This window comes from Saccostrea echinata, unplaced genomic scaffold, assembly GCF_033153115.1.
Source record: "Saccostrea echinata isolate AGI-Se365-2 ecotype Australia unplaced genomic scaffold, CSIRO_AGI_Sech_v1 ptg000030l, whole genome shotgun sequence".
NCBI classification, from domain to species: domain Eukaryota; kingdom Metazoa; phylum Mollusca; class Bivalvia; order Ostreida; family Ostreidae; genus Saccostrea; species Saccostrea echinata.
In genome coordinates, this window is record NW_026889779.1 from 31,404,989 (window position 1) to 31,427,936 (window position 22,948).

The 22,948-nt window shown below is 34.0% G+C and overlaps 1 protein-coding gene across 1 annotated transcript in view; it reads left to right on the forward strand.

Annotated features, from left to right (window-relative positions):
* The window catches only part of LOC133197712 (protein disulfide-isomerase TMX3-like), a 79,625-nt gene extending 57,467 nt beyond the window's left edge, over positions 1–22,158 (forward strand). Inside the window, exons 10-14 of the mRNA XM_061333880.1 lie at positions 6,421–6,474; positions 10,680–10,872; positions 12,627–12,695; positions 12,964–13,138; positions 16,735–22,158. Of these exons, the coding sequence (XP_061189864.1) occupies positions 6,421–6,474; positions 10,680–10,872; positions 12,627–12,695; positions 12,964–13,138; positions 16,735–16,784 (541 nt within the window). The 3' untranslated portion in view covers positions 16,785–22,158. The remainder of the gene's footprint in view (positions 1–6,420; positions 6,475–10,679; positions 10,873–12,626; positions 12,696–12,963; positions 13,139–16,734) is intronic.
* Positions 22,159–22,948: the final 790 nt, after the last annotated feature.

Below are 22,948 nucleotides of genomic sequence, written 5' to 3' on the forward strand. Positions count from 1 at the left end.
ATTTCAATGTATTGAAGCAATTGTCAAAGATAATACGTACTCAAAACCTTTCAAAACAAGCGGTTGACAGAACATCGATTTCCACGTGGCCCTCCGCATGACATTTGATCAAGATCACTGTTTCATCTATTTCATTCAATATTTCATTAAAATTTATACTTTTTTTAATATATAACATTGACACGTCACTTTTTAAACTGATTATTTAAAAACACGTGAAACCTTCCGATTCTGACATTTTGGCGCTATGCTGTGCAGTGACTCTTCACGCTTCGAATACTGTGATTGGATGAATCTATTCCCCTCAGCCAATGACAAATCGCATTTTGAAAGGCTTGTAAAAAGGTTATTTATATTTCTTTTATTTTTTCAGTGACTATAAATAAACTATCGGCGGGAGAAATAAAAATAAAACTTGAATTGGGGACTTTTATTTCATTTTAGCCCAAATTAGGGTCGGCGCTCCCGTAAAACAGAATATAAAAAAATGTTGGCCCTCAGCATATGACCAAAAAAGTCAATGATCTATTGATTTAATAAAGACACATGTATGTTGTGGGAAGATCAGTAAATAATGATGAGAAGTGGGAAACGACCGGGTTAATATTCACAAATTTTAGGAGTTTTCAACATTTAAGACCATGCAGACATAACTCCTTCCCCTTTTCCCGCTTCCCAGCCCCAGGCTTGTTTATTTATACAAATTATTTATAACTTGTTTTGGTATAAAATAAATTTTGAATAGTACAAAAATGTACATGTACACAAAGTATAATGGCGGGTCTCTGAATGATTTTCATTTTCTAATTCTAGGAGGGTGGACTGACCCTAGGGGGTCCTGAATAAAATGTCAAGCAGATTATCACTAACACACTTTTGATGCAGGTCATATTGTGATCATTTCCAGTTTCAGGATGAGGATGACTTCAAGGGGTCATAACCTTTATACCATTTAATGCATAGCCTAATGACTTGAGGGACAATATCATATATGGTTAAGGGGAGAGTTTTCAACCATTTTCAAGATACAATGTATATGATCATTTGAAGTTTTAGGGGTTGGGAATGACCTCTGGGGGGTCATGACCCCATATATCCTATTTAGTGTGTTATAATACAAAGATGACTTAGGGGCTTTTGCTCTAATGATAGCTATTTTATTGTTTCCGGTTCCAAAGATCGAGTGGAATGACCCCAGGGACTTGCCTCATCGTATAATTTGTATAATTGTGGCATTCCAATGATTTTTGACCCTTTTCCACCTATAGGCCCCTAACCATTTTCATTTCCGATTATTTTACCCCGTTCTAGTCGCCCGTGTGGCGCAGTGGTTAGAACGTCTGCTCTAGAGTCGTGGAGTAAGGAGTTGATCCTTAAGTCGCGGGTTCTAATCCACTGCGGGGCGTGGAGACCAGTTCTTCGGATGAGACTATATAGACCGAGGTCCCATGTTGCAGTAGTTGTTGGCACAAAAAAAGATCCCTCACTGTTCAATGGCCCTAACCCTAGGTTAAAATTTGCAGCCCCAAGTGATGGCGTCTCCATATGAGTGAAAAATTCTTGAGAAGGACATTAAACAACAAACAAACCCTATTCTGTAATAAACGTTTAAAATAATATATTCATAATGTACTTACTGCCTGTTATAGGTACTGTTAACTTGATAGAATAATAAATCCATTGAAAACACACACTAAATATTAATAATTCCAGTGGTAATAGTGATGTACATACACCATGTGCAAAACAATAATGATAATGGTAAAAGTAGTGCTCGCAGTGTGATGTAATTCCACGCATGAGTCTAGAAATTTTCCAAAAAGGTGTACATTTGTAAAATTTATATTATAATTACATACAATTTTTTTTTCATAAGTCTGTGTTATCTATTCTAAATATGACAGGAAAACGGGTGAATCGTGGGTGGGGATTGATTTTTGAGAAAGTTGATTGGGTCAAATTTGGAAAGGGGTTCTCCGAGTCCTACCCAAATACTGATAAAAATTTGCACAAGTTGTCATTTTGGCATCTAATTTTTTTTAAGTTCATCAAAAAATCTATGCACTAAAATAATAATATTTGTTGTTTTGACAATAAATTCAAGAAGTTCCAATTATGGGTAGAAAATTAACCACCCCCTTTTTTTTTTTTACACAAATCTTTCAAAAATCCTCTCTTTATCAGAATTTACATTATTAGGTAATATCAGACTGGTAATGAAATATTTACATGTGCGGATCTAGAGGGGGGGAGGGGGGTCCAGAACCTATATCTATATACGAAAGCAACTAAAAGTGACCTTGAACCCCCCCCCCCCCCCCCCCCCCGAAAACACGGACCCCCCCTGTTAAGTTAGTACGAAAAGTTATACAGATGAAGCTTAAAAAGTGAGCAGCCAAACCCCCCTCTCCCCCCCCCCCCCCCCCCCACCACCACCACCACCATGAAATAGGTTTTCACATTTGGGGGAGGAGTTTAAGTGTTGTTTTTTTTTTGGTTTTTTTTTTTTTGCTTGTCAAGAAATTTCTGGGTTGGATCCCCCTGGAAAAAATTCCTGGATCCTCACCTGATTTACATAAGAGGCCCATGTGGGCTGCATGTTCACCTGAGCATTTTATGCTTGATTTAAATGTGTGCTTCTTCCCTGGTTACCAGAATTTGAAGGAAAGCAGTCAGAGCACATTTCAGGGACGTAGCAATGTTTTTGAAAGTGGGGGGGGGGCAGCCAGAGGAGAAAAAAAATTTCAACTTACCTGAAAAAAACTTGACAAACCAAAAAAAAAATTTTTTTTTTCAAAACTCAAAAATCCTATTTCCTGGGGTGGGGGTGGATTCCAACTTCTTTCAGTACCCCAATTTTACATGTACACTACTTCATTACCTTTATTTGACTATAAAAAAATATAAAATAGTTGACAACAAAAAGTGGGGGGGGGGGGGGCAACCACCCTTTCATGAACATTTTCAATAGTAAAAAGTTATGTTTCGAAAAAAGTGGGGGGGGGGCAGGCCCCCTTTGCCTACCCCCCCCCCCCCCCCCAATACTACGTGCCTGCATTTAGAGGCAAACGCATTAGTGCGGGTATTACTGTCTTATGACAGCATCTATTTTTTTTGTTTGTTTGTTTTGTTTTGTTTTTGTTTTTTTTTTTTTTTTGCTTCTCAGGAAATTCGGGGCTGTAACTGAATGTAATGTCGACAACGGGAGATAACTCTTCAGAATGTGAAATTCTTCTAATGTGGCATCCGATGATCTTTGATCCTTTCTAAACTTTAACCTAACCATTTGCATTTCAGTTTATTTTACCCCAATCTATACTTAAACTTGTACTTACCGACTGTCATAGGTCCTGTCAAATTCATGAAATATAATCCAATTAAAACACAAAATGAATTAATTCCTACTGATATACTGATATACATGTAATGATGTGCACCATGTGCAATCTAAAAATGATAATGGTAAAACTAGTACTACTACTAGTAAGGTGAAGAAAGCCCAATGTGATGTAGAGATTTTCAAAAAGGTGTTCACATACATGTACAGTACAACAACAAATTTTAAATTATCATAACAAACGATTTTTTAACATAACTTTGCCATCTAGGCCTATTTCCAAAAACAGGCAAATTGTGTGTGTGTATTGGGGGGGGGGGGGGGGGGGGGGCTGACAAAATTGATTGGGTATGACTTTTCAAGAAGTTTTTTGCTTTAATAATCAAATACTAAAAAAAAGTTTGCACATTTTGATAAATTCATTAAAAACGCTTTGTACTAAAGTAATATTATTTGTTGTTGAGAAAATAAATTTTAGAAGTTCAATTATGGCCAAAAATTTATATTCCCCCTTTTATCAAAACCTATTTTACATCATTAATTAAATTCTGTTATTTCAGACTGGTAATGAATTAAGTAAAGGAAATACCTATAAGAGGCTCATAAGTCACATGGTCTCCTGAGCCCTTTATGCTCGATTTGACGAATACATGTACTGTGTAAATTATAGAATTATTTGGACTTTTTCTTTGGTATGCCCAATATGAAGGAGTGTGCATTTAGAGGCAAACACCTTAGTGCGGGTATTACTGTCTCATGACAGCATCTAGTTTAAATTTGCATTTAGCTCTGTTTCAAAGAAACTATTCATTGACAAGATATATTTATGAAACTTCATATTCAGATATGTATTGGTAAAAGCTATACAAGTGCATCATTATTTTTGGACCTTGACTCTCTCAATAACCTTGACCTTTCTATTCTTAATAAAGTTTCCTCTAAGTGTCCAGTTACTAGAAAATGGACTGTGTAAAATTGCAATGTTCTTGAAATTTCCTGAAAAACGTGTATTTGAGGACCTTCAGTAAAGTATTAAAATATGAGCACACCCCTTGATTCAAAATATAAAATTTATTTTATAATCTGCAGAAGCAGTTCTATCATTGTATAATTGTACTTTTGGATCAAATTTGAGCTGTATACAAAATATTGAAAAACAGCATCATCTTCTGGCCATAATATGAAGAAATATACAAGATACTAATAATGCATATGTCATTTTCAGGAGATCTGCAGTCACCAAGAGTCCAAGTGATATTTTATGCTTTGTCAACTAAAACTACACAAAAAGGGCCTTAAGTGAACCTTGCTCTTTGCATTTAGCTCTTTTTTTCAAAGAAACTTTTCAATATATATTTGTGAAATTTCATATGCAGATACATAATGATGAGAGCCATTCAACTCCTGTGAAATTCAGGTCCCTGGAATAGCTGATGTTCAGGCCCAAAGATAGAGGTATAATGGTCATATAATGAAAATTCATATCTTAAAAACTTTCATGAACATTTTGTGAAAAAACTGATAAGAAAGAAGGTGTTTTGTACCAGAATAGTAGAATTCTTTATATGAGTCAAGAGTTCTAAATGCAGGTGGAGCAAAGTTGGTTAAATGTTGTGAAACTCATAAGAGGTGACTGTGAAAGCCTGTGAGCCTCTTCTATTTTAATAAAACTGCATTGGCGAACTGTCAAGTTTCATACTCTGAATATATTTTGGAGATATTTTATTTTGCCTTCGAGATTTACAATTTCTTTTTTTGAAAACGTGTTGTCCTACACATAACAAAAATGCACAAAATGACAGTTGATTCCATTAGCCTACTCTGTCTCAGCAATTTTCATAACAATTTATCTGCATTGATATATGAGGTATGTATAAACTTCCCTTGCCAAGTCTCTTTTTCCAAAGTTTTGGTATGGCAAAGATGCAATCAAGGATGTCAAAGACTAGGGCAGGTGCACTCAGATATTATTGCAGGTGTAACTATTGATAGCTCAAAGGAAAACAAATCCCTTTGATCAGATTAGTATGGGGAACATACATTTACATGTGTCCCACCATCTTTCTTAAGGATAAAGCTATAGAAATATGTCTGATTTGCTGTTTACTGACGATGTCTGAGGTCTGTCAAGGGGGATAACTAGTACAACTGCGCATCCTTCTGAGAGCTTTTGAATGTTTGGTAAACATTATCAATTGTTTTTGTCATTGTTTGGCAAGTATAGTAGATTTATGCATGCTCAAAATCTGTTACCCAGGTACTTATTTTCAGACACTGAGCAACCTTGTACATCGTACTTGTCTGGCTGGAAAGCCAAGCAATAACAGAATATATCATCTAGGAGTCATCTCTCTCTGTTAATTTGTCTGAATAGTCTAAAATAGGGATGCTGATACTTTAAAGAGCTGTATGATTTAGTCTCCTGGTAAAGCAATGATTTCCTGACCTTCAGAATTACATTATTTCATGCAAGGAGTGTTAAACATTATTTGTTTATGAAATGGAGATAACTTTTTTTGTCCATTTGTAGACAAATTGAACGCACAGAAAATTTTTGACGTATTAACAATTATCTCTTGTAAAAACTGCTCTGTGTTCATTTATAATTCTGTTATGAATGGATGGCATTTAATCCATGATAACAGTATAATAATCTCTATGTGAAATTTCCTCTTGGGATTACATGGGATGGGTTTTTTTTTTTTGCAATATACTAATCCTACTTGTCATTTATCACACTATTGTGTCAAATATGCCAAATTTTTATTCTTATGAGATTTATTCAGAAAGTTTGGATCAAATGCACACAGGAAATTTGTTGGTAGTTCTTAGGTTATCTGTCAAACTGAAATGTCGATAGACATGGTCTTATTTTGTGACAAAATAGATACTCACATATTGGCTCCATAAAGTGCATGTTTAGAGAACAGACTTTCTTAAAGAATGTAATAAAGGAAGTTTTTCATAAAGGTTTGCAGAAATGTTGCTGACAGACCACATTTACTAAGAAGGTTTAAATATAAGTACCAGACACTAAAAAATTTTGGTTTTGAAATAAAATGACTTTTTTTAATGTTTTATAGGGTCAAAGATGTTGGCCAGACGATGGCAGTTAAATACAGAGAAATGTTCCACAGGTGAGAATTCTAGTCCTTCAAATAAAAATTGGTCACATCAGGGAGTAAGTGAAACTGGAGTAAATTGTTTTGTCAAAATAAATCGGTTACAGCATTCACTGTAGTGATATTCTGTCAAGATATTGTCACAGAGAAGATAAACTTTACGTAACCTAGACCAAGGTTATGTATCCCTCATCAATCTTTGTTGTTTAATTTGCCTTCCCCTTACTTTGCAGCTGCATTGGTTGAAAATAAGGAAATCATGAAAAAATTTACACAAAGCAATTTTCAAAGTCTCTGTTCTTCATAATTTAAAAGGGGGCTTAAAATTAAATTAGGAAAACATGTTGTGAGAGACATGGCATATTTTTATACTCTCCTACACAGCACTTGAATTATTTTTTAGAAAGCATGATTGCAAATTACACCCCCTGTTGTTATTATTTTTTGGGTCATTTGTCTATCCATTTGACTGTTGGTAAAATTTTGATTTCTTTTTAAAGAAAGAAATGCTAGCAATCAATGTGTCCATCAGCATTTTTGAATGACATATGCATAAATTTTTAGCTTTCCTCAACGAAGTTGGGGGAAGCTTATGTAATACCCTCAGCGCCGGCATCTCAGGTTAAAGTTTTTGGAGCAGATTTCTTTTCAAGTACTTCTATGCCCTATACTAGTATTAATCAGAGATGCATGGAGGATGCTTCTAGTGTGTTTCATTGTACCAGTCAAGGTTTCAGATGCTGCAATTTCAGCTAAAGAATGACCAGGTTAATGCAATATAGGTTAAAGTTTTTTGGAGCAGGTTAAAGTTTTTGGAGAGGGTCTCATTTCCAAGTAATTGACCAAACATGCATTGATGATACATCTAAGAATTACTCTACTGGACTTGCTTTGGAAGCTGTATCTGACCTACATTTTCCAGATGAGTGACCAAGTTAAAGTTTTTGGAGCAGGTCCATTACCAAGAAACTATAAGGCCTATTTGAACCAAATTTGCATGGAAGATGCATCAAGGGATGAACACTCTCAAACTTGCTTCAGATACTGGATTTGACTTGAATTTTCTGGATGAGTGACTAGTTTAAAGTTTTTAGATAAGACCATTCCCAAGTAACTGCAACTTCTGCAAGCCCTATAAGACAAAAATTGCATAAATGTTGCATCTAGGGATGCACACTACCAGATAATTAGTTAAATGTGGGACTTTGTCTTACTTAAAGACAATATTCATTGAGGTGAGCTCTCTAATCTCCGATTACCTATGTTTTAGTATTTTTAGCATACAGATTTCATATTTAAAGGTAGAAGATGGATAAGCCATTTTATTATACCTCTGTGAATTTTTTCCTTATAAAAATATGACAAATAAACCTGCTCTTTTTCTAAACAGCCTGGAATAGTTTTTGTGCTATTTGCATATTGTGAAATAGTCATGGAACCATTCACCTGCAGCATTCCATTTCCCTTGTGTTTCATCTCGGAACACTTCTGGTTTTTTATATGGATCATGACATGACACAAGTAAAATCTGCTGCAGTATAATAAAACACCTATTTACTTACTATTCAGACAATGCCAAGTTTACTGTCCATCTTGACAGCAACTATTTCCCTTGGCTGTGCCTTGGGAAATAGTTGCTGTCTTGGGGGACAATAAACTTGCTATTGTCCTTATGCCAGTAAATAGGGGTATAATTTATGTCTAGGGTCATTTAGTTGGTGAAAGGTCAGTTCTTTTAATGTAATAAGTGACATGAAAACAGATACTTTTCAACAAACATATAACATATTCATTGCAAAGAACAAAACACATGGATGTTCAACTCAGTAAGCCAAAGGTCAAGGTTAAAAAGATACAAAATTAGCTCAGCAGACTTAAGGCCCTAGATGACTTAATTGGTATGTTTATTCACTAATTCACTTGCCAGAAGTGTATAAGATTTAGACTTGGAGTTTTAGGGTTGATGGAATGGGGTAGATTGCTCAGCTTGTAATAAACTCGTATTCAAAGAGAGATAACTTTTGAAGAGCTCTAACAAAGAGAGGGATGTATAAATCCATTCTATTCTTCTTCATTACTTCTGAACATCTTGCAGATAAGATGTTACCTGCAGAGGATAAAAATCTACACCTCTGTATGTCCCTTTAAGTAAGGCTCTAGAATAAAATTGAGGAAAAGATACTACATGGTATATATGTTATCCCAGTCCAAGGTTCTAGCCCAAATTGGGGCTAAGATGAGATCCTAATAGTAAAAGTGCTGAAATCTTTCAGAATTTAACTTTTTTTGTCTGGATAAAAGGTTTCTTTACTTCAGGATAAAAGGTGTACTTTAGGGTCATTTAAGGGAAAAGAGGTATGAAATAACTATTTATTTTGTGAAAGAAAAATCATAAGAAGCCAACATGTGACAAGATGCTGGCTTGTGTTTAGATTGGTTAGAAAAAAATCCTCGCCTAGGTCTGTTGGATCTCTTATTTTCTGATATATATGTCTAAATCAAACAACTTTCTTTAGTCATGGTTTTAGTTCAAATTTTTGTTATATTGGAGTAAATTCAGTGCAAACATAGCATAACAATATCATGTGTGAGATCAGACACCAAACTTGCTTGAAGATTTTGAACCCTAGTATATATTATTGATTGGGAAATTACAAGTGCTTTTAATTTCAAATTCATTATGTTTACGATAAATCATTTTTTTGAATCTATGAAAATATACCCATAGTGCCATTAGTGAATAGGGTTATTAGTAGGGATGTCAGCTTTACTTGGACAGCTTAGTCAAATACCAGTAGTTGGATGCGATGGTCAAGTATTTATTAAAATATTTTCTCTGTGTGTGTGTGTGTGTCAGTATCAGGTTTTGTCATTTTCAAACTATTACAATATTTATTCCAGGCAAGCTAATAGAAATAAATATTTGGACTTAATATTGTGTATTTGATTTCAAATGTTATCTAAGAAAGCTTTTCAAATGCTTCCGCTTTTACTCTCCAGTTAGGCAACATTTACACATGTCGAGTTCCAGCTAAGTTAAAAACTCATAACTGGTAAAAAGTTCAATGTTTTACCAATCAAATCATAGAAAGCTTGCGATATATATATATATATATTATTTATGAAATATTGTATAAACAACCAATATTTCAGGAAGTGAATTGATATGAAACATGAAAAAACAACAGTTTCCTTTACTTGTATATGTATGCACATGATTACGTGCAATCTTAATTTATTGCAAGTCAGAATTCTTTCTTTGAAGCTAGAATCCAAATAATTCTTTAAAGTCTTCTCCATTTTCAGCACTTAAGGGTAGAAAATCTATTATGTTCATTTTTGTGGTAGTGTACGTAGCATCAGTTATATTTTCAGGCTCTGCACATAGGCTTTTTTTGCAGGGAACTTACAAAAAAAGTTTCAGTTTAAGATTTTGACAAATTTGACAGATATCTGCCTTTAATCCTTTAAAATGATATAATAATAGATTTGATGTTAATTAAGACACAAAACACCAGTTCAGCATCATGTTACTTTCATTTTTCAATCCTTCCATTGTGGAACCTTTTAAAATAGTCCAGACTGCAGATTTTGAAGGTATGTTTGACAATCAAAAATCAGTGCACAAATATTTCCTTACAGAAAACAATGAACTAAGAACAGTTCTAAGCTTTACCCTTATGAGTTTACTCATGAAAACACTGATGCATTTAGAAATAAATACAGTGATTGCAATTTTATTACCTTGAATTTAAGATTATGTTAAAGTAGCAAATTTCTAACAAGTAACCAAGTAAAAAATATTTAGTCAATAGTCAGTATGACATGATACTCAAGTACTTGTTGACATCCCTAGCTTATAGATCTCACAATAAAATTTCATCACAAAGCACATGCCAATAGCATGAAATTAAAACCATCATGACTAGCACCCTTATAACAAACCATGAAATTTTTGTACAGAGGAATTAAAACAACTTACAGTATTAAATAGGAATCAAAATTTTCAAGAAGCGAGAGTTGGGTCTGTGTGTGAGATGTCAAAAACAGTGAAGGGTATAGTAACAAAAATTGTCTAACATATTCTGGTTCCTTTGTATTTATAAACTTGCATCATTTCATTTTATTTACTTAATCAGTCTTCTGATTATGTGCTATTTCTTTGAACTATTAGTCTTTCATTGATTTGAGTGATCCCCCGTATTGGAACTCTTTTGTAGGGATTTCCAGTTCCTGTGGATGACTGATGTGGAGACAGTGAATAGCATTACAATGGCTTTCCTGGCGACCCCTGTCATACTGGTACTGAACACAAAAACTCACTACTTTTACTTCCCAGACTTTGATACCAAAGACATCACCATTGATAAAATGTCAGACTTCCTCTACAGAGTCAAGGAGGAGAAGATTCAGGTAACACATTGTAATTCTACTGGGGGAGAGGTGTAAATAGTGGTGATGGTGGGGGGGGGGGGGGGGGGGAGGAGAAGGAGAAGGTAACACATTGTAACTCTACTGGGGGGAGGGGGGTGTAAATAGTGGTGGTTGTTGGGGGGGGGTCAGGGAGGTGAACTTCAGGTAATACCTTTTAGTCTATGGGTTGTGGAGAGAAATCTGCTTGGGATGGGGAAGATGTGGGTGGGGTTCAGGCAAGGAGGAGAAGATTCAGGTGATAGATTGTAGCTCTAATGATTTGGGGTTGGTGGGTGGTGTTAAGTACTAGAAAATACAATCTAGTCAAGCACAATGTTTCCATATCAGCCCTGCAGGATCCGTATCAGACCTTTAAATATTGTTGCACACACTTGGTAGTGTCATTAAAGGGGTCTGGACACAGATTTGAAGTTAATATTTTTTCAAATTTTCTGTATAATATCATGACACATGTTAATTGCTATAACATTTCACATGGAAATATAATTAAAGCATGTTCAGAAACGTTTTATATCTGGAAATGATTCTGTAAAAAAAAAAAGAACAACCTAAAATCAGAAATAGTGAGAGAAATTAAAGATGAGACATGTAGTCGGAATTATATGTATAACTGGAATGAAAATTTTTCAGTTTTTGAATTTTTTTTTTTAATTTTAGTATCTCAAATATACATGTATGCTGATGGACTAGTGGATATTTGTGTGGACCAGTGAATTTCACTAAATCACTGGTCAACTTGACCAGTAAATTATCAAAAACTCTGTTGATACCCTTGTATCATCAACTTATTTTCAGTAGCCTGGACTGTTTTAGATATTGTTCATATGTAGAATATGCGCTTGCATATTGAATCAATTGGGAAAAATAAACACTATATGCAGGTGATAATGGTAATAGAATTAAGTTACATCCTTCTCCGAGCCATGAGACTCATACGGCCAATGCTCATACCCAGTTTCAGTGATGCTAAGCAGATGAGAGTCATTGACTCCCCCAGGATGGGACACCAGTCCATTGCAGATTAACTCCCCAGTATAAGCCCATACCCACTGCAGCTGGATGGACTGAGATAATGCAGATGTCAGTTGCAGACAGAACATGCAACATCAAATATCAGTGTAGGGCTTGAACCAGTGACCTTTGGTTACTGGCTGAACACCTATGACCACTTAGTCTTATGCGTCATGTAATAGTATATTGCTACATAATTAAGGGAAGCTGATGATAGAAAAGTTGAAGGCATCACATTTGAATTTAATTTATTGTGGGGAATGGTTGTATAAAATGTTGAAAAATCATATGTCTTGTGCCACAGTCAAATTTGAAATGATGGAGAACCCTGCTACTGTTAATATTTTCCTAAGGAACAAAGAAAGAGGCTTGGTAGAACATTTGCTAGATCGCACTTTGTATCTTTGTTTGTAAAGATTTTTATGAAGTTTTGGAATTTAGTATAGGTATATGTATGTACAATTCAATATGGTTGTTTGGAATATTGAAAATATAAGGGTATAAACTTCAAATCTGTGTCTTTGTCCCTGTAAGATTCTTTCGACATACTGAGTAAAAAATTTCAATGTTTTACAATAGATATTATATATATATATATATATATATATATATATATATATATATATATATATATATATATATATATATATATATATTTATTTATTTATTTAATATTTAAAATAAATGTTATATTCTTAGGACTCTTTGATTTGTTTTTTTAGCCCCAGGGAGGAACAGGATTTTTACAAAGGCTGAAGAGGATATTTTATGACATATTTACCACAGTAATTGTAAGTGGGACAATCAGACATTATCTTACTATAAAATTCAGTATTTTTCTCTAAATTATGTATTAAAGTAGTCATAAAGTAACATTAGAGGTGGTAGGAAACTTCTTACAGCGATGGTACAGAGGGATATTTAAGAGTCAATGAAAAAGGGGTCTTCTTTTCAGTAATCATTACATTGTATTTCTATTTTAGAATTAATGACAGGCCTCTCAATGGCTGTTCTGTTAATATTATGACCTCCCTTCAGTAATCATTATTTCTATTTTAGAGTATATGGCAGGCCTCTAGATGGCTGTTCCTGTTAATGTTTGGACTCCCCACAGCTGTGGTCAGTATTGTTTGTTACAGTATCTGCTGTATGGAAGTTTCAGAGGAGCTTCCGGAGGAAGACAGTGATTATGAAGAGGAGGGAGAAGATCCTCCTCCTAAAGAAATAGGTCAAGGTAAAGTATTTTTAAGATATTTCCAAACTAAGTGATCATTTTTATGCCTTGTCATGAATATGGCCAGAGCATATAGTGTTTGTCATGTCCATCTTTCATCCTTCTGTCCCACTTTGCTTTTAGCTCAGTTTCAAAGAAACTTATCAGACTTCATGTTGATACATACTGATGAGAACTATTCAACTGCCTCAACATTTTCGACCTTGACCTTCCCTTTGACCTTGACCTCACTTTTCTTAATTTAGTGTTTAGCTCAGTCTCAAAGAAACCATTCAAGATATTCTTATTAAACCTTACTTGCTGATACTGATGAGAACTATTCAACTTATCAACATTTTTGACTTCAACCTTTCTTTTGACTTTGACTTCACTTTTCTTAAATTTGTGTTTAGCTAAGTTTCAAAGAAACTATTTAAGGTAATTTTAGCAAACTTGATATGCTGATACTTTTTGACAAGAACTATTCAACTGCATCAACATTTTTTGACCTACCTGGTAGACCTTTCCTTTGACCTTGACCTCATTTTAATTATGTTACTGATTATCTCAATATCAAAGAAACCAAGATATTTTTATCATACCTCGTATGCTTATGCATATTGAGGAGAGCTGTTCACCTGCATCAATTTTTTTTTTTACCTTGACCTTTTATTTTTTGACTTTACCTCATTTATCTTAAAATAGTCTTAAGCTCAGTTTCAAGGAAACTATTCAAGAAATTTTAATGAAACCTAATATGCTGACACAATATGGTGAGAGCTATACAACTGCATCAACATTTTTGACCTCGACCTTTCCTTTGACATTACTTCAAATTTGTTTTTAGCTATATTCAAAGAAACTATTCAAGATATTTTTGTCAATCTTTATATGTTTATACATATTGATGAGATTAATTCAATGGTAGCCCATTTTTTACCTTGACCTTTCATTTTACCTTAACTTCAAATTTGTGTTAAGCAAAATTTCAAAGAAACTATAAAGATATTTGAATCAAACTTTATATGCTGATGCATATTAAAGAGAGCTATTCAACTTAATCAACATTTTTTACCTTGACCTTTCCTTTGACATTGACCTCACTTTTTCAAATTTGTGTTAAGCTCAGTTTCAAAGAAACTGTTCAAGATATTTTTCATGTAAGCTTAAAACATGATTGTGACGTAAACCTTTTGTTTGTGTTGTCAATTCTATACCTTAATGTTGAGCTAACTCCTCAAACAATCCATTAAGTTACCTGTATGTGTCCATTGTTTTTGGAAAACTGTCCATTCTTTTTGGAAAACTGTCCATTCTTTTAAGAATGGACAGTTTTTTTCAAACAGAATGGACAGTTAAAACAAACAGAATGGAGAGTTAAAGGTAAACTTTGGAATGTGTTCAAGAGGGAAACAAAAACAAATACATTAAATACTTTTTTAATTTACAATTTAAATAACAAAAAGAACGCGGAGATCAAAGTTAATCCAGAACACAATGTCTGAACAGCATCCACTCGATTTTACCCCTTTAAATCCATGAATGATGCACATTATTTCAATACCCAAACCTTAATTTTCACAAAACTTGAATTCAAATGACACAATTTCACATTTGATTTAAAGGAGATGGGCAAACATAGCGTGCAGAAAGCCTATAGCTTCAGATATATAAAATCATGTTCATTTTGTGAATTCAGCATTTAGAGTAAAGTTCTCATTATTGAAATTTATGAAAATATGATAAACAAAACTTTTCTGAGGAAAATTTTCTCGGCAAAATTTATTCTTTTATTAAAAAAATTAATGTGGTATTCGTGGGGTTTGAACCCTAGCAATCCTGAGTATTATTTTCTTTCAAGACTAGCACGCTAACCTCTAGACTACACAAGTCCTGATGAATAGTGGCATTTAAATCATGTTTGTGATATGACCCTTGACTTAATGGACTTCAAGTATTTCTTGAAAAGATGCAAATGTTATGTCATAAAAGTATATTTTTAAGGTATAGTGGGTCATTGCTCCATATTTTTGGTAACCAAAAAAATTATATTTTTATGCAAACTTTGAAGATTAATTTTCAAAAAGGTGGAGCGAAGACCCACTCATATCGAAAAATAGTATTATAGTATGAGAAAATGACTCTTTTTGCCCGCTTTAGTGTCTGTCTAATATTTCACAGGCAAATAATTTCAATCTTTGAAGGATTTTTGCAAATTATGGAGATTTTACATAAAGCATATTTTAATGTTAGACGAAAAATCAAGGAAAATTTTGATATAATTGAAATTTAATTTTTCATCTTCATGTTTGTCACACTATAGGCTTATCGCTCGTCATGTTCACCCATCTCCTTTCGGAAAAATCATTCCCTCGAGGAGAATTCATTTTCAGATAGAAGTATGTCTAATACTAAATCCTCCACCCAGAAAACAGTTTGCTCCATGAACACTACACTGCTGCAGCTAATATTTCGGTAGAAAATAAATAAAAATGAAACATTTCCAGATTTGATTTAAAAAACATTTCAGGTCGAAGATTGGCTCATGGCTAATCCAACACTTAGAACACAATTTGCATCTCACCATTACACTGCTGCAGTTAATATATCCTCAAAAATAGAATTCAAATAAAACATTTCCAGGTTTGATTTGAATTTGATCATCTGTATCTGTCGTTGAAGTTCATTTTTGGGTCCAAATTTGGCTAATATTTCTTTTACTCTTACTTTTCTGTTTCCAGACTCCAAATATCACTAATTTTTTGCATTAGATTTTGATTCCGTCATATACTCTCTCCATCACAGGAAAACATGTATTCCTTTACAACACAAACTGTAAACTGATTTGAAGCATTGGATACTTGTATAAATACTAGTATCCCACAAAATCTACCTGTAACTGTCCATTCTTTAGACAAAGACCTTTTGTTATTTGCATCTGGAAAAATAATGGCTATTCAACAAATTGCTCTGCATCCCTAGCTTACCTGTGACTGTCCATTCTGTAAACGATGAATTTGTCATTGTATGTGTGCTACCTGTCATTTTGTACATTTTTTATTTAATTTTCAGAACAAAGGAAATCATGTTTTAAGTAGGAGAAAGGCCTCAAACTGTCCATTCTGTGAAAGAAAGAACAAATCTCGGGCCTATGGCCCTCGATTCGTTCTTTCTCTCACAGAATGGACAGTTTTCGGCCTTTCTCCTTTACTTATGCCCTTATACATGAATTGGTGAGAATTTATCCAAGATGTCCATTTTTTTAACTTATTGACCTGACTTTACTATTTATTGTTTATAAAACTAAGTTTTAAAGAAACTATTCAAGATATTTTCATCAAATTTCATACATATCAAATATCCATGTTGTATTACTTATGAACCCTGGGCAGGGCATTCATATCCTATGAACATATTTCTAGTTTTAAATGTTCCAAGAATTTTATTATCAGATTGATTACAGTACATTAATTCAACGAGTCAAAGAAATCTGCTAAAAGGATAAATTCTTACGGTTAACCAAAAAGCATATTGCATGTAAAACATATTAGCTTCAAGAAATGTGTTTAGTTTAGATAGATTAAAAAATTACCACACAATTTGATCTTTTATTTCAGATACAGAAAATTTGCAGTCAGCAAAACCGTTTCATGAAAAAGCAGATTGATGTTAAGAAGGGAAATTCATGACATTCCAGAATGAGAAATATTGTGGGTGTCAAACACCTTGAATTCAAGAGTGTTTCACAGTGATTGAACCAAGGTTGCTATGGATGTTTATTTTTTCTTGGTTAAAACAGCATTCATTTATGTAACCTCCTTCAATTATAAAAACCTGCATTGGCCTGTGAACTAATACCATTTGTCAATTGTTTTATTTCGAAATAACTGGGAGTTGCTTTTTTCTGTACAAGAAAAGGGACATAACTTTGGTATCTTTTGCCAAGTTGGTGTTAATTGACATTTCAGAACCAGATAAAGCTGAAATAAATATACATTATAGAGCTAATGGAAAGTTTTTTGTGATAACTTGAGTATAATGGAAGATAAATTGATGTTTATGGCAGTGAATGATATGTTACCCTTGTTTTTTTACACTAATATGGCATTTCTTCAAATTGGACACAGATAATGTTCCGATAATGACAAGAGTTCAGTTACATTTCACAGAATCCTATCCAGGCACTGTAATTAGAGTACAGGTCTGCAAGATTATTAGGTAGATACCAATTTTAAGAATTGCTTCATTATTCTAGGTTTTTTTTTCTTTTGATATTTCTGTGTCATTATATTGTGCAATATACAGAGATGCTGGGACAATCCACAAGGAAAACTATTGTCAGTATGAAGCAGCATATAAATTCAGCATTGTTTAAATTTATGCTACACAATGATTTAGATTATTTTTATGTTTTTATACTTAGCGCAGGTATTTCATTTAGTTTAATTTCACCCTATTATTTCTCAACAAAACTTACCTTTTTTTGGTTTATGAATTAACTGCAACAGGATGGAAGAAATTGTATGGCTGAATCAGGAATTGAACCCGGGACCTCTGCATCACTAGTCAGGTGTGCTGAGCTACCCAGACCAATTTCCACAGCCATTACTTTCCTCCCTCCTTAAATTGTCTTCACCCTCAAACATACAATCCAAGTTCTTTTTACACCTGGAAGTCAAGGTCATTGGTCAATGGTATCAAATTACATAACAGGATCCTGGTCTGGTCCATAGTATTTTTCTCCATTCGTTTTACATGTGTTGTCATGACCATGCCCTGGAAGTGACAGGTAAAGACCTGGGTTGGTGTCTCTAGGAGGCTAAGACCTTTAAGAAGGGAGGAATGTGGCAGTCAGACAGGTCGGAATCCAGTGGCCAGATAGCTCAGTTGGTAGAGCACCTGACTATAGATTCAGGGGGGCTGGTTTTGCATCCTGGTCTGGTGTGCAAATTTTGCCTTTCTTGTTACATATCATCATAAATTAAACCATTATTATCTTCCGAGTATGTGTACTATGTGAACAAGCAGTTTATTTAACAATCTTGGCTTCAAAAGTCACTACCATATATACTCGCCTATAAGTCTTTGAAAAATCAGTATTTTCTGGAAAAGGAAATTTGAAACAATTGAAATGATATTCATTTATAAAGGCTAGAACTGAATCTATTGCAGGAAAGATCTAAGTTTATCATGAGCATAAACACAAGTGCTTTCAGATTTTAATAATATATATTTGATTGAATTGTTAATAGAAGACTAAATACATGTATCAATGACTTATCACAATACATACTTGGAAACACAGGTAAATACAATTGAATATTTATCTAAAATTTGGAACAGATTCTGGCAAAAACCATACCAACTCATAAGTAAGCGGGCCAATGGAAGATAATCTGGGGGAAAAAAATGACTCGTAAGCAAACCAACTTGTAGGCCAGTATATACAGTAAGGTTTTGTGCAATTCATGCTGCAAGGTCAAATGTTAAGTAAATGAACATGTAATTACAAGTTTAGCCTTGGACATAGCTGATAAAGCCTGATATTGGATCAAGCAAAAGAGATTTTTCATCCCTCATATTATGGCAAATTTAATGTCAATTTTATAGCTTAATTTATTCTTATTAAAGGTCAAACATTCAAGTTGGAGGTCACATTAGACTTTTTACTGTGAGGGATATTATGGTTCACATTCACTTTTTTTATTCTCAAGCAGTAAAACTTTTTCATACCTGTTAATGTGGGAGGAAAAGAAAACCTTTGATGTATATTTTTTTAACATGCTTGCATTCTTATATTAGACATTTCATTATAAATAGCTGAAATTAAGTCCCAACCCTACCCCCTTGCCATTTTTTCTCCCCGCTTGTACTGAAAAGGGGGATTTTAATTTGGGTCTGTCTGTCATTCTGTCAGTGTGTAACACTTTCATTTCTGGATGATATCTTAGAAAGCATTTGTACTTTTGCAATGAAATTGTATATCACAGTTTCCTGTGGCCAAAGACCCCTATTGATTTTGAGATTAAAATTTCAAGGTCAGAAATTCATACATACTGTTTATGTGTAACACTTTTGTTTCTTTCTGGACAATATCTCAATGGCTTAAAGAAGACCCTATTGATTTTAAGGTCAAAGTCAAATTCATATATTGCAAATAACAACTTAGTTCTCTTTTTCAATGAAATTATATATTGTTAATCCCAGTGACTTTATGAAGACCTTGATTGATTTTTAGGTCAAAGGGTCAAGATCAGAAATTCATAACTTGCAAAAAATGATTTCCTGTGATAATTTTGATTCTCTTTGAGGTTTTACAATGAAATCTAATACTTATAGTCAATATGACTTTATAAAGACCTATATTGATTTTGAGGTCAAAGACCAGAGTCAGAAATTCATAAATTGCATACATAGCTTTCAGATGATAACGAATTCTCTATAAGCTTTTGCTATGAAACTTAAGGTCAGAGTTTTTTTTAACTTAAAAAGACCCTTAATGACTATAAGGCCAAAAGCTGAAAGGTCAAGGTTGACTTTTTTTTCTTCATCTGCATCTTTAGGCCTTCCATCCTCTTCTTATTTCCTTAATAGGGTCCCCTACTGGTGAAACCGGAGGGGACTATAGGTTTCCTTCTCGTCTGTCTGTCCCTCTGTCAGTCTGTCCTGCTTGGTTTTCCACACTTTTTTCCTGAACATTTTCAGATATTGAGCTGCTTTTTTGGTATGTGAGTACATTGATGAGTTGTAGATCAAGTTTGCATTTTGTTCTGCTTCAGTGATTTTTGATAGAATTACGGCCTTTTCAATTTTTATGGGGAACCAAATTGCACTTGCCGATGGGGACTTGTACATGTATTGCTCATGCAATACTCTTAGAATGCTTGTTTTTAAAAAATTTTTCTGTGCATTTTGTGCTTATATAATTGTGTGAATGATCATGAAGTACATGTCCATCTTTTCAGTAGGTATTCATACTTATAAAAAATTATATACTGAGTATGTTGTTATATCAGGGGTTTTTGTTAGGAAAAAAAGTGTATTTTTGAAAGGTTTTTTTGCTTTATTGATTGTTGTCTGAAGTAAATGAGATTTGTGTGATTGGAGATGTAAGAATTTACCAGTAGTGTAAACTGTTTATGTTTCTATAAAGGTTACATGTAATACAGATATGCGCATTGAAGTAGTAAAAAATGTTTGTTTGAATGGAATGTTTGGGTCTTTCTTATCAAACATCAATTGTTACAAAATGACACGCCCATTTCTTTAGAAACGAGAAAGCAATAATTGTCGCAATGTTTTAAGACACTTCACTCTCAGGGACTAGCAGCATGGGTTTTGTTGAAATGGGGATTTTATGAAGTTAGGAGAGAGAGTGAGAGACTCCCTAATTCAGTAGAACTCACATATTGCAAAGAATATATACATAATTATGAATTTATCATTTTTCGCTCACCTGAGCCGAAGGCTAAAGTGAGCTTTTCTGATCACATTTTGTCCGGCATCCGTCTGTCTGTCTAGCTGTCTGTCTATAATTTTTTCACATTTTCGACTTCTCAAGAATCACAGGGCCAATTTCAACCAAACTTGCCTCAAAGTATCCTTGGGGAAAGGGGATTCAAGTTTGTTCATATGAAGGGCCATGTCCTCTTCCAAGGGGAGATAATTACAAATTAGTGCAAAATTAATAGCATCTTTTAAAAATCTTCTCAAGAACCACTGGGTCAGGAAAGATGAAACTCATGTGGAATCATCCTCAGGTAGTGTAAATTCAAGTTTGTTAAAATCATGACCCCCGGGGGTAGGGTGGGGCCACAATGGGGGATCAAAGTTTAACATAGGAATATATAGGAAAAAATCTATAAAAAATCTTCTTCTCAAGAACAGCAAAGCCATGATTGGTCATATTGATATGGAAGCATCCTCAGGTAGTGTAGATTCAAGTTTGTTAAAATTATTACCCCCGGGGGTAGGGTGAGGTCACAATGGGGGATCAAAGTTTTACATAGGAATATATAGGAAAAAACTTGAAAAATCTTCTTCTCAAGAACAGCAAAGCCTTGTTAAGTCATATTGATATGGAATCATTCTCAGATAGTGTAGATTCAACTTTGTTCAAATCATGACCCCCAGGGTTAGGGTGGGGCCACAATGTGGGATTTAAGTTTTACATAAGAATACATATGAAAAATCTTTTCAAGAACAGAAAAGCCATGTTTAGTCATATTGGAAGCATCCTCAGGTAGAGTAGATTTAAGTTTGTTCAAATGATGCCCCCCTCCCCCCAGGTAGGGAGGGGCCACAATGGGGGATCAAATTTTGAACAAGGGAATATATAGGAAAAAATCTTTAAAAATCTTCTGCTCAAGAACAGCATGGCCATTTGTTATATTGATATGGAAGCATCCTCAGGTAGTTTAAATTCAAGCCTCCCCCTCCTCCCCCCCCCCCCCCATTTAAACTTTTCAATACTGAACTGATTTGTTCCTTTTCCTAGACAATGTGCTCAGGTGAGCAATATGGCCCATGGGCCTCTTGTTGTTCAAGTTATTACAAACATGTATCAATTGAATATCTGTTTACTAGGTGTTAATGTGATTTGCCAATCTGATTGGCTATTGTATTTATCAAATATCTTTTCCACCGGTTTTCAAATGAAGCATGTGATGGCTTTTTTCTTTTCTGAAGAATTGAGCATGTCATTTTATCAGCTTAAAATGTTACATTCAAATGGAAAATTTTATCACTTCAGTGTGCATCATTGTACATGCATCCATATTGTGAAGATTTACTAAATTAAGATTGAGGGGGGGGGGGGGGGGGGTCGAGATTTTTTCTCAATTTTCATATTTGATTTAATGAACAATTACTTAATAAATTTTGTAAATTATGACAATATTGTTCTTATAATTATGCATACATGTTGGTAATAAATTAATCATAAGATTTCTCTATCTGCCTCATTGGAACTAAAAATGATTCTTGGAAATTGTAAATGTTGTACATTTATTTTCTCAAAGAAATACATAATTCCAATACTAGCCATAGCTTTATTTTTCTTTCCACAAGCTAAGCATTTAAATGAGCATATGACATCAGAGACAAATTGACGTGGGTAAAATGGAAAATTAAAGTTTTACAATTATCTGTTCCTGTAAATGTATTTAGCGTGTACAATATTTGAGGAAATTGATTTTTGGACAAGTTAAAATAGATTTGATTTAGCACATTTCTTAACGTTCTTATTTATGTGCAAGACATTTAGCATTGTACTTGAATTAGCAGAAGCTGCTTTCCATCGAAGGCAGAAAGAATACACAGCCAAATGTAATACTCTACAGTTTTGCATGATTTTGATGTACAGCTAACCTTCTTCAATATTTTGAATTCATGTCTCCTAGGTCTCAAAGTCAGGTCCCAGAATATTAAAATAAGAAGTTTATGGGCAACAACACTCACCGGAGTCATCTTGGCCGAGCTAATATGGACGCAGCTACAATACCTTGTTGCTTCCTTATCAATATCATGATTAATCATGGCCCTTCTGTTCTTAGAAACATTTTTTTTCTGTACATTCCCACGTAAAACATTGATCCCCTATTGTATCCTCTACCTATCCCATGGGGCCATGATTTGAACAAACTTGAATCTACAACTACCGTATACTACCTATGGATGATTCTATATTAATGTGATTAATCAAGGCCTTGATGATCTTGAGAGGATTTTTAAAGATTTTTTTCGGTGTTCCCATGTAAACATTTGGTCCCCTGTGCCTCCCTACCACAGGCCATGATTTGAAAAAAAAAAATAAAACCTATACTACCTGAA